General features: G+C 66.5%; 3 protein-coding genes across 3 annotated transcripts; 1 reads left to right on the top strand and 2 right to left on the bottom strand.

The window, feature by feature from the left end:
• Positions 1–2,402: 2,402 nt before the first annotated feature.
• Positions 2,403–3,028, bottom strand: EMIHUDRAFT_216976 (hypothetical protein; the record flags this gene model as incomplete). The annotated part of the gene is made up of 2 exons (XM_005761482.1): positions 2,403–2,426; positions 2,618–3,028. The coding sequence occupies 2 exons, from the start codon at positions 3,026–3,028 to the stop codon at positions 2,403–2,405; spliced, it is 435 nt and encodes a 144-aa protein (XP_005761539.1).
• A 1,145-nt stretch (positions 3,029–4,173) lies between these two features.
• On the bottom strand, positions 4,174–5,389 carry EMIHUDRAFT_216975 (hypothetical protein; the record flags this gene model as incomplete). The annotated part of the gene is made up of 2 exons (XM_005761481.1): positions 4,174–4,853; positions 4,972–5,389. 2 exons carry the CDS (start codon positions 5,387–5,389, stop codon positions 4,174–4,176), a joined length of 1,098 nt encoding a protein of 365 aa, XP_005761538.1.
• A 68-nt stretch (positions 5,390–5,457) lies between these two features.
• Positions 5,458–12,080, top strand: EMIHUDRAFT_358685 (hypothetical protein; the record flags this gene model as incomplete). The annotated part of the gene is made up of 2 exons (XM_005761480.1): positions 5,458–5,594; positions 11,282–12,080. A coding segment is annotated over exon 2 (184 nt), but the record flags the coding sequence as incomplete, so codon positions are not given.

Genomic DNA, 12,080 nt, shown 5'->3' with positions numbered 1-12,080 from the left:
CACGTACCCAAGATCCGAGGATTGCTAGGAGCGCCCTCTGTGCAGCTGCTAGCTATCCTCGGATCTTGGGTACGATTGTGAGCGTCGCCGCTCATAGTCCTACAAGATGTAGGATTGCGAGCGCTACTGCTCGCAATCGGAGGCATGTTGCTAGGATTGCGAGCAGTGCTGCTCGCAAACCTAGACTTTGCTCGGATTGCGAGCGCGCTGGTAGTAGTCGTAGGCGTCACCAGTCACCTTGGGAGCGGAGCTGCTCTTAGTCCTAGAAGATGTAGGATTGCGAGCGTGGGTGCTAGCAATCGCACAGAGATGCTACGATTGCGAGGAGTGCTGCTCACAATCCTTCGACTTCTAGGATTGAGAGCGAGGCTGCTCTCAATCCTTCCGGTCTAGAAAAGAAGGTTCACCGTCACTCCAGATCCATAAAATGTCGCATTTGCAGCGCATTTTGTTGCAAACAAGTGTGCAAATGATTGTTTTGACCAGTACTCACCTGCCCCTGCGGAGCATGCGCATGCTAGCCTCTCGTACATGCACTCTCTCTTCCGTCCGCACCCGCACGGTACCCATAACCCATTCCAGAGCCCACCATGCCGCTCGCACCCACCCACTATGCGTGTCATGCCAGCAGTGCTATGAGCTAATCACTTGGGGATGCCCATGAAGCCGAAGATCCTGGCCTGACTCTCCCGCTCACTCTGCTCGCGTGCGCGCGAAGCGTTCAACTCGGCCAGCATCATGCCCTGCGCAAAGGTTGGGGAGAACATGCTGATGCTCCCGCCCGGCTGTGCAAACACGGAGGGGGCCGTCTCTGCATCGCAAGTGCGATAGAGCGGCGCCGCCGGTGCCGGCTTGGCCCTCTTGCGGCGCTGCCCCTGCGGCGCATCCCCCGGCGGTGGCGGCCCGGGTGGTGGTGGCGGCGGCGGAGGCGGCGGCGGCGGCGGCGGCGGAGGCGGCGGCGGTGGCGGCGGCCGCGTCCACGTCGTCTGCTTGTCGACCGAGTTGTAATAGTAGGGGCGCCCATTGCCGTCCACGTACTCGGTCCAGTCCTTGCCGAGCGCGGCCTGGCTCTCCTCCTCCTCCTCCTCCCCCGCCTCGTCGGCGTCCGCGTTCTCACGCGCCACCTCCGCTGGTCGCACGCGCTCGACGAGTGACGCCTTAGCCTCGCTGCGTATGGACCAGAGGCCAAGAGCCTTGGCGGCGGCAAGGAGATCAACGACCGTGCGCTCTCCTCCTCGCTTGCCGCCGCGTCGCTTGCCGCCGCGCCGCCACCTCTGCCACCTCCGCCACCGCCGCCGGCGCCGCCGCCGCCGCCGCCGCCACCTCCACCACCGCCGCCGCCAGCTCCCGTGCCGCCCTGCCGAGCTGCAGCAGAGCGGGCAGCACAGCGGGGGGGGTTGCGTGCCTGCTGGGACTTCTCCCCCATGCTGCGGGCGGATGGCCAGCTCTTGTTCTGCTGCAGCATCCTGACGATGTCCGCCTTGGTGGCTTGGTCGGCGAAACCTCCCTCGAGCGCCTCAACGTGCATCCACGGCACAAAGTGGAGCTCGCTCGCGCGGGAGTAGACAGCGACAAAGTTGCGCCCATGCCCGCTGGCGCGCTCGCTCGAGAGCTTGAAGGCCCCGGCGCAGAAGCCATCGCCAGAAGTGGCGGCCGGCGGGGGTTACGCCTCACGCATTACGCATACGCTTGATGCATTCGCACGCCCAAGGTGTCAGAGAGGGCCTCCGCACCACGTACTACGCACACGCATTCCGGATTCGAGTGAGAAGTGGTGGCTGACGGGGGTTACGCCTCACGTATTACGCCTCACGTATTACGCATACGTTTTACGCATTCGCACGCCCAAGGTGTCAGAGAGGGCCTCCGCACCACGTACTACGCACACGCACTCCGGATTCGAGTGAGAAGTGGTGGCTGACGGGGGTTACGCCTCACGTATTACGCATACGTTTTACGCATTCGCACGCCCAAGGTGTCGGAGAGGGCCTACGCACCACGTACTACGCACACGCATTCCGGATTCGAGTGAGAAGTGGTGGCTGACGGGGGTTACGCCTCACGCATTACGCATACGTATTACGCATTTGCACGCCCAAGGTGTCGGAGAGGGCTTACGCACCACGTATTACGCATACTTATTACGCATCCCCCCCCCAAACCCCCTTTATGTGCGCGCACTGGCGCTGCCGCTAGGGCTGCCATAAGTTGGCTGGGGTTGTATGTGCGCTGGTAACAACAGACTCGGGCATAGCCCTCGACAGCCACCCCCTAACCCCCCCACCCCCCCCCTTTATGTGCGCGCACTGGCGCTGCCGCTAGGGCTGCCATAAGTTGGCGCTGCCGCTAGGGCTGCCGCATAATCATGAGCCTGTCTCCAAACACCTCTCCGACGCGCTCGACTATAGTCCAAATTGGACGGTGGACTATATGTCGGGACGGCGGCCATTTGCTCAGGCGTCAGAATGCTGAGCTCGTACACTGGCAGCTCCGCAGAGGTTGAGGACGGCGGCGGCGGCGGTGGCGGCGCGGTGAGATCGCTGGTGTCCCTGCCCGCCTCCCTGCGGGCGTAGAAGAGCGCCGCCTCCTCGGCGGTGGCGAAGTAGCCGAGATGAACCATCTTGCCTTCAACCGTCGCCTGCAGCTTGTACTTCTTGCGGCCTTGCTCCTTCGGGCAGAAGGACACGCCTTTGTAGCCGCTGCTGCTGCCGCTGCTAGTGGCCAGAGTCAGGCCCTCCCTCTCCGCCTGCCGTATCGCGTCGAGGCCATCGGCAATGGGAGCAGCGCGGGGCTGCAGCAGCTTGGCGGCGTCGGCGCGGCCGTACTCTGAGCGAGCGTAGGCGGTGGCCGCCTCTTCGGCGGTGTCGAAGGAGCCGAGGAAGACACTCTTGCCGCCAGCTCGCACCTTCGCCTCGAACTGCTTGCTGCTGCGGTGGAAGGTCACGTTCTTGTAGCCAGTCGTGCTGTCCTTGCAGATGGCTGGGATCAGCACAACGCCCTCTGACGACGCGGTCCGCGGCGGGGCCATCATGCAACGCACGTAGATTCGCAAGTTTGACAATTGGGATTCGTATTGGAGTAAAACAAGCTGCGCGTGGCCTGAACATTTGCCAGGCAATCATCTGTTTTGGCGAGCACAAAAAGAAAAATGCGTAATGCGTAATGCGTATGCGTGATACGTAGGGGGGGGGGGGGGGGGCTCGGGGGCGGGCGGGGCGAAATACATAATCCGTAAACGTGAGACGTGGTACGTAAGGCACCCGCCGCGCGGGCCATTGCACCGTCCCCCGGGCAAAGCTTTGCGGTGAAAAGGACGTATGCGTAATGCGGATACGTGATACGTCGAAGACGCCCCGCCCCCCCACGGGCCGCGGCGCACCGGCGGAGATCCATAATCCGTATACGTGACACGTGGTACGTATGAGGCAACCACAGGGCCATCGCACCGTCACGCACGCGATGATTACGTGTATGTATTGACGTTTTCTATTTATTTTTGAAGGGGGAGGCGGTCGACGGGCTGCGTAATGCGACGCATTTGGACTGGCAAGTGACGTACACGCACCGAGTATACGTATTCCCGAGAGGGCGTAATGTGATGCGTATGCATATGGGCCTCCGTGCATATGCGTGCGTAGCAGTCCTACTCACGATTGGCGTTATATAGGGCGCGTTTCCGCGGGCCTTTTTGAGCCACTCGCCATGTGGGGCGGAGTGTCCTCGGCCGGGGGACCAGCACCCACCATTCATGCGGCTGCTTGGGCGCACCCTTTGGGAGATTGCTGATTGCCGGTAGCTGGTAGCCGACAGACATCCAGTTCATCCGCTAGCGTGGCGCTACCTGGGCGGACTACCTTAACCGCGGCACCGCGGCGGCGGCCGGGCTTACCGTGCACCGTGCACCACGTACCAGCTACCAGCCTACCACTGGATCGCTACTCGCGCTGTTGCCACACAGCGCACTACCGTACAAGTACGCCGCGCCAGGGCCCAAAATTGCTCCACGTCAGTGCCAGCTGCGTTGCAGTCTGTTACATGGTGCAGGTGCGGCGGAGAGGTCATGTGATCTGGGGGTGGCGACATGTGCCGACGCTGGCGGCTAGCCGCCAGCGCCCACACCGCACAAGGTGCACACAACTGACGATCACTGCAGCTCTCCGAATTCAGCGGCTGTCAACGCCCGTCGCTCCGCTTGCATGCCGCCGGCAACATGACCGACTCCTCATCCTCGGGTAGCAGCACGACCTTCGACGCGGACGTGCTGAGGCGCGGCGCAGCCCCCGAGCCGGCTGCCTCGCTCGCAAAGGTGACAAAGTACATGCCGACTACGATTGCAGCGCCGCCGAGCGCTTGGCCAGGCGTGGGCAACTCCTCCAGGACCAGCGCCGAGAGCGCCGCGCTGAAGAAGGGCTGTAGCGGCACGAACGAGGCGGCGGTGGTGGCGCCCACGTGGCGCACGCCAAAGTTGACAAGGACGTAGGCCACCCCCGATGCCATCAGCCCGCCATAGGCGGCGCATCCCCACGCGAGCGACGAGGCGTTTGCGAGCGGCGCGAGAAGCCCGGCCACACCGCCTCGTCGCTGATCGACCGCGCACCAGACTGCCATCGGAAGCAGCCCCCACGCGAGCACCCATGCCGTCAGCGTGAAAGTGGGCAGCTCACGCAGTGCTGGCTTCTGCAGCAGCAGGTAGAGTGCCATGCCCACGCAGTTGCATAGCAGCAGCAAGTCCCCCAGCAAGGGCGAGCGCCACGGTCGCCCGCCGCCTTCGATGCCCCCACCCAGCGCTACGAGTGCGACACAGCCCGCGGCGGAGATGGCGATGCCGGCGCACTTTCCAGCAGAGACGCGCTCTGCGATGGGCGGGGACCGATTCGCGTGGGAGGGAGGTTACTCGAGGAGGTTACTCGAGGAGGCGCACGCGCCGGGAGGGGGCTCGGGAGGGTTGGGGAGGTTGGCAGCGCTGCGCACCGATTTTCAGCGCAACAGTGAGGAAGGCGGTCAGAACAGGCTGTAGCGGCTGGGATATGGCGAGGTTGATGGCGGACGTGTAGTACATCCCAGCAATGCCGAGCCCCATGGAGCCGCCGACTCCAGTGAGACCAAGGAAGCAGAGCAGCGGCTGTAGTCGCAGCGGAGGCATCACCCAGCCATCGTGACACACGGCCAGCGCAAACATTGCCGGCATCGCAATGAGCAGCCGCAGCAGAGAGAAGATGGAGGGTGCCAGCTCACGCAAGCCGATGGCCGAGAGGACATGAAACCCCGAGAAGATAAATTGTGCGCCGACTAGCGCACAGAGCACAAGCACACGCGGCGCTGCTCCACCGTACCCGGCGATCTGGCTGGAAGCGCAGGTTGCCGACGATCGGCTCGCAGCGCAGCCCATGAAAATGTCCCTGCTCGCGCGGGTTGTTCGTAAGACGAGCGTCACTTTGTACCAGACCGTTTTGAGTAACCGGGGAAGCCGCCGGTGGCATCTCTTTCCACCCAAGAAGCCCGTTTGGAGGGATGGGCGGCAGTGTGCGGGCGGTGAGTGCTAGTCGTAGTCCTCTCATCAAAATTTAGAACGAAACGCCCCTCGCTCCCTTCTTTTCCCTCTGGGTTGTTGTGCGAGTATATGGGACACGATGTCTCAAATATGAGGGGTTTTGACTCCTACCGGCTCCTGACGCTATCCCTGGCAGCTCTAATGGCCAGGGTCAGTAGTGTTGTGATAGATGGTGCCCATACTAGCGCAGGAGCTGCCACACTCGCCCGGACCGTCCCCTTCTGGGGCCGGTTCCGCAGCCCGCGAGAGCCGACAGCGGGGCCGTGCCGCGGGTGCCTACTGCCGAGTGCCACAAACACTGCGCCGTCCCGCCATCACCTACAGGCTGTCTTGTGTGATGGTTGGGATGTCCAAACGCCACCATCTTGGCTCTTGCGACCTCAAACCCGCGAGCTGTATGGGTGGTCCTGACGTCGACAGACGCCCGAGGACCATGGTGAAGCTGAGCCGGAACGCGTCGACAAGTCTCGCCTGAGCCCGTGGCGGTCGCCGGCTGAGTCGCTGTGCACGGACCGGTACCTCAGGCGTCACCTCCGCAGCCTCAGGTCTCACACTCCATCACCTCCGCCGGGACGCCGTCGGTGGCACGCTCGGCGGCGTACTTTCTGCAGCTCCATCTCGAGTACGGCGTCGAGCCTACTCACTCCAGTTGGATACACGCACTCCCTGGGACCCAGGGAGTGCGTGTATCCAGCAAGCGGTGCGACCCGGCAGCGCGCGCAGGCTGCGGAGCTGCAACAAACTCGAGACACGCTTTTTTGGGACATTATTAATTAGGTCGGTCGGGGTCCCGGGGGTCGATTTTTGGAAGTGAATAGCACGGCATAGAAACTGCAAAACAAGGTGCGTTAGCTCGAAAGAAACACACAGGCACCCACATGGGTTGCCATCCCTCAACACAAGTGGCCCACGGTTCACATTCACACACCCGGCCGCACCGCTCACGCACGCAAATGGCTCTCGCACCACCTCAACACACGCGCACGGGGGCGGAGGACGCGCGCTAGTCACTCCTCCTCGCCCTCCTCGCCCTCCTCCGCCTCCTCCGCCTCCAGCTCAGACGCCGCATCGAGCTCCGCCTCGTACGCGTCGATCAAGTCGTCGTGTATCTCTGACTCTGGCTCCCACGTCGACACGTCCGGCGGGTACCCCTTCCAGAGGATCAAGTAGTACGTCATCTCGACCCGCTTCTTGCCCTGTGAGGCGAGAAGAGAGGTGGTCGGGCACGTGAGCGATGGAGTGGCAATAAGCAAGGGCAGGTGCGAGTGTGAGGGCGCAAGCACCTTGCCGACCGTCTCCACCTTGCTGTCGAGAATGCGCTCGATGTCAAACTTCTCACTCGCCTCCCACTGCCAGCCGTTGAGCTCACGCAGATCGACCCTCTTCCTCTTCTTCTTCTTCCCGCCGCCGCCGCCGCCGCCGCCGCCGCCGCCCTCTTCGCCCGCCACGCGCCGCTGCCGCACCTTCCGCACCACGCCGTCGCCGTCGCACCCCGAGTCGCCGTCCTCGAGGTCGTTCGCCTCGACGCCATGCGCGGCGAAGAGGAGGTTCTGCAGCTGCGTGCAATAGTCCGCGCGGTTCGCCTGCGTGACAGTGAAGCCCGTCTTCCCCGCCAGCTTGAAGGCCTTGAGCTGGTCCTACAACAAACGAGAGCCGTGAGTAGTGGGGCACTAGTATACCGCTCAACAGCGTCCGAGAAGCGCCTGCAAGCCGGCGATCGCCAGCTTCTTCAGCTCTGAGTAGCGCCGCACGAGCGGCAGCTGCGCGATGCGCGCGTTCTCGGCCGCCTTGGCCGCCTTGCGCGCCTTCTTGCTGCCCAGCTTCTCGTCGCGCTCGGCGCGCTTTGCGCGGCCCGCCGCGACCAGCTGCGCCTTGAGCGTAACGCGTCTCGCCCGCCCCGCCGCCTTTCGGCACGCCGCAAGCATGGTCTCGGCGACCTTGAGCCCGCCGCGCTCATCGATCTCGCCCGTCAGCCAGCCGGCTTGGTTGTTAAAGCGCCCGAGCGAGTCGCCGGCGCGCGACTCATTGCGCTGCCGCTTGTGCCGGTCGTCGCTGACGCGGCCGACGGCGTGCAGCCGCTCAACCGGCGTGCTCGTCGCCTGCAGCGCGTCGTACTTTGCGCGCAGCGCCGGGGTGATGTTCGCCGAGCACAGCTTGCCGGTCTTGGTGATCGAGCCGTTCGTGGCGACGAGGCCCGCCGGCATCCACTCCGCAGCGTGGTTGCAGACCGCCCGGGACATCGCGCCGAATGCCGCCGTCAGCAAGCGCGTCACCATCGGGTCGTCGGCCGCTGCGGCGCGAATGCGCACCATATCGAGGCGATGGCGCTCGGCGCGGCGCGCCTGCGTTGGAGTTGGCGCGGTAGCGGCGGTGGCGGCCGCCGAAACGTCGCCGAGCTGCAGCTTGAGCGAGCCGTCGACGATGCCCGCGGGCGACGCGGCGGCCGCCTCAAAAAACGCGTGCGCCGCCGGCCACACGCGCGGGAGCACGTCGAGGACGTGCTTGTCCGCGGCTGGCTTGACCGCGCGGATCAGCGGCCAAAACACCGCGTCGCAGATCAGCGCCATGGCGCGCACCCCCGCCATGCAGGGCGGCGAGCGCGCGCCGGTGAGGATAGACTTGCGCAGCTTGCCGCCGCCGGCAGCCTTGAGCATCTCATCCTCGTCGAGGTAGGTCAGCATGGAGATGTCGTGCTCAGTGAGCAGCCGCTCCGTCGGCGCCGCGTCGAGGTAGAAGACGTACGCGCGCGAGCCGCAGATCGCGAGCACGTCCTCCACGTGCCCCACGAGATGCTCGAGCTGCTCCTCGAGGTCTGCCAGCCGCGCCTCCATCCACTCCTGCAGCTTGCGGCCGATGGCGTAGCCCTTGGTCGAGCAGAGCGCGACGTACTTGCTCACCTACGCGTGCGGCGCGGGGGGGTGCGGGATTGGCGCGCGAGTGGGAGTGATCTGCGGTGCGGGGTCGGGGCTGACGGTGCCTGGTAGATGAGCGCGCAGACAGGCGAGCTGAACCAGCCGACGCAGGTCCGCATCGCCTTGATCTTGTCGGCGTGCGCCGCGGCCTGCTCGTCGGTGAAGTTCATCAGCTCGCGCAGGATGGCGTCCATCGCCTTGCGCCCCTCCTCGAGGATGTTGACGAGCGCGTGCTCCGCACAGGTCGGGTCGTCGTCGCCCTCGCCCAGCCCGAGGACCAGCCGCGCAGCGAGCCGCGCCGTAGACGCCCGGTCGTTGCACGCGCACGTGGGGAGGAAGCGGCGCAGCAGCTCCGCCGCGCGCGCATCCGCGAGGCCGGCCTCCTCCATGAGCTTGATGACCTCCTCGATCGACTCGTGGTACGCCGACGCCTGCGCCTCGGCGGTCTTGCTCGAGGCCGTCGACAAATCGAGGGCGCGCAGCTCGAGTTTGCCGTTGACGCGCCGCGAGAGGACGGTGCCGATGCGCTCCATCTGCTGCGCCTCGGCGCCGTCGGCGATGTAGCAGCACGAGGACTCATCCGAGTTCATGAACTCCAGCAGCCACTGGCCGACCTGGAGCTTGTTGAGCTCGTAGGAGACGCCCGCCAGCTCCTTGCAGTGCGTCGCCTGCGGCGTCTCTGGCAGCCGCTTGACGACGGAGGTGCGCTTGCCGTCCACGATCGGGCCGGGGACCTTGATCTCGCGGTACGGCAGCTTGACCCCCAAGAGCCGCGCGAAGATCGGGAACAGCTTCGGGATCTTCTGCCGCGCGATGCCGAGGTGCATCACCGAGATGCACGCAAGCTCCGTCTCGGCGTTGAAGTGGTTGCCCAGCTTGAAGCGCGCCTTGGTGGGCTCGGCGATGGCCTTGAACTTTGCGGCCTCGGCCTGCGCCGCCTCAAGCTCGGCCTGCAGCTTGGCGCACTGCGCCTCCACCGCCTCCAGCTTCTCTGCCGTCGCGTCTCCGCGCCACAAGCTCGCGCGGGCCGCCCGCTCCTCCGAGAGCAGCCGCTGCGACACCGCCAGGTTGCGCTCGACGAGGTTCACGTCGGAGAGCTTGCGCTGCGTCACCTTGCGCCGCGCACTGAGCTCGGTGATGCGCCGCGTGCTCGCCTGCAGCTGCTCGAGCAGCCCCGAGACGCGCATCGAGCGCAGCGCGTCGAGCTGGTCCTCTAGCTGCGCGAAGAGGCCGTGCAGCTGCGCCGCCTCCTCACACGCGTCGTCCCGCTGCGCCTCGGCGACCTTGGCGCGCCGCTCGGCCTCTGAGGCGATGGAGCCAAAGTGCGCCGCGGCCTCCTTCTCCTGGCTGCGGCACCGCAGCTCCGCCGCAGTCTCGGCCTCGCGCGCCGCCGCCTTGAGCCGCCGCACCTCCGTGCAGAGCCGCCCAGTCTCCTGCCGCTCCGCCTGCAGCGCTGCGTCGAGCTTCGCGTACGCCGCGGCGGAGCGCCGCCGCTCGTCGGCGAGCGCGGCGTCGACGGCGGCCTGCTGGCGGCGCGCCGCCAGCTCGAGCTCGACACGCCGCTCGTCGGCGAGCGCCTCGCTCAGCTGCCGCCGCCGCCGCTCATAGTTGAGGAGCAGCGACACCTGCCGGAGCTGCGACGTGCCGCGCCCACGCGGCGGAGGCGCGCCGCGCACCTCGGCGGCGATCAAGCCGAGGACGTCGCGGCAGCCCTCCAAGAGGTGGACGGCGCTGTCGGCGCCGAGGCGCGGGTGCAAACCCTCGGCAAACGCGCGCAGCTGCGCCGTCACGTCGAGCTCGGCATCGAGCGAGGACGCGCCGCCGCCGCCGCCGCCGCCGCCGCCGCCCGTGTCGGCCGCGTCCGAAAGGGTCTGGAGAGGAACGTGCGCCTGCCGCACGAGTTGGTCGAGTTCGCGGTCGGCCTCCGCCGGGTCCTTCCGGCGAGAAACGGCCGTCGAGCGCCGCTTAAGCGCGCGCTCCACGTCCGCCTTGTACGCGGTCATCCGGCGCTTGTACTTCACGAAGTTCGCCTTGGTCTCCGGCGTGGCCAGCGCCGGGAGCGCCCGCGTCGGCGCGAGCGACTCGTGCCCGGCCATCGCCTCGACCCACCTGGTAAAGATGAGACCCGCATCGCCGGCGCCGCCCCCGCCGCTGGCATATTTGCCGGCCAGGCCGACGAGGGCGTAGGCGTCGATGAGGAGCAGGCCGCCCACGGGCCTCGCCAGGGCCGCGGCGGGCCCTGGCGACCCCTCGAGGGACGCCAGGGTGGACAGGGCCTCTGCCCTAGCAGGTTCTGAAAAGAGAGCGGTCGCCTCGCCGATGCCGCGGAGCTTCTCCTTGGAGGTGTGGAGGTCCTCAGGGGTCGCGACCTGCGCATGGCTCGTCGGGAATGGTCACCAGCGTCGTGTGCGACCTCTCTCCGGAGGCGTGCGACCGAAGGGAGAGCGGTGAGGCGAGGCTGAAGTCACAGCTGAAGCAACTGGATTTCAGTTGCTGACAGTTGTGGGCGATCCCGCGCGAACTGACGGCAGGTAAGCCGGCAGGTGGGGGGCGGGGGTGTGCCGGGTGGATCCCCAAGCGGGCGAGCCGGGCCCATGCATAGTTCGCGCGCGGGGGGCGCGCGAGCATGGGAAAGACGCACCTCCATCGTGCTTGCTACCGGCGCTTTTTTGGCCGTTGGCACCATCGTTGATGACTTGATTGCGCGGGAGTCGAATCCCAAATTCTCTCTGCTCGAGAGGGAATTTAATTGTTTTGGGGGATTCCGACCGACCTAGCACATTTTCGACGCTTTTGTCCCATATACTCGCACAACAACCCCTCTACTGAGCTGAGGGGCTCGCTAAACGCTCGCCGAGCTCCATGCTGTGCAACACCACCTCCTCACTAATCGTCAGGGGCGCGGAGAGCGCAGTGCACTACGGTGAGGCTGCGCAGCGGGGGCTCACCCCCTGCACCGCGCTCTCAGCGGCGCAGGGGAGGGCGGTCGGTGGCGGCGGCGGCGAGGCGCGAGGCGGTGGCGGCGGTGGTGCGGGCGGCGGGATGACAGGGGAGGCGGCGGGATTGACAGGGGAGGCGGCGGCCACGAGCGGAGCGGCGCGAGAAGGGGGGGGGGCGGCGGCGAGGCGCCGGTGAGCGAGGCGCCCGCGCCATCAGAGGGACGCGCCGCTGCGAGATGGAGGGCGGCGGTGACGGAGGCGAGGCGCGAGGCGGCGGCGGCGGCGGCGGCGGCGGCGGCGGCGGCGGCGGGTCTCGGTGAGCGGCGGCGGGAGGAGGAGCAGCGGCGGCGGGAGGAGGAGCAGCGGCGGCGCTCGCTCGCTGTTGACGGGAGCGCTTTTGAGCCTGGGAGCCCATGCCACTGCGACCGGCGTGCCCGGGAACGGAGATCGCGCGCGCGCCGCCACACACGACGCGCGCGCGATCTCCGCGGAGTCGGGTCCCCAGAGGGAAGCGGTCTTCTCGGCCGACGTCCAGCGGCGCGCAAGGAAGCAGGCGCAGCGGAGGCGGCCTAGCACCGGCTCGGCGCCGGGCGGTTGCGCTGCCCGCGAGCCGCGTCCTGAGCCTCGGCAGCGCGCTTCGCGGCGCGGCGCTTGCGCTGCTTCTGTGCCGAGAGCGGC

This window comes from Emiliania huxleyi, assembly GCF_000372725.1.
Source record: "Emiliania huxleyi CCMP1516 unplaced genomic scaffold EMIHUscaffold_71, whole genome shotgun sequence".
Classification (NCBI taxonomy): Eukaryota; Haptophyta; order Isochrysidales; family Noelaerhabdaceae; genus Emiliania; species Emiliania huxleyi.
The sequence above is the reverse complement of the archived record's forward strand: the minus strand, read 5'-3'. Positions and strand labels throughout refer to the sequence as shown.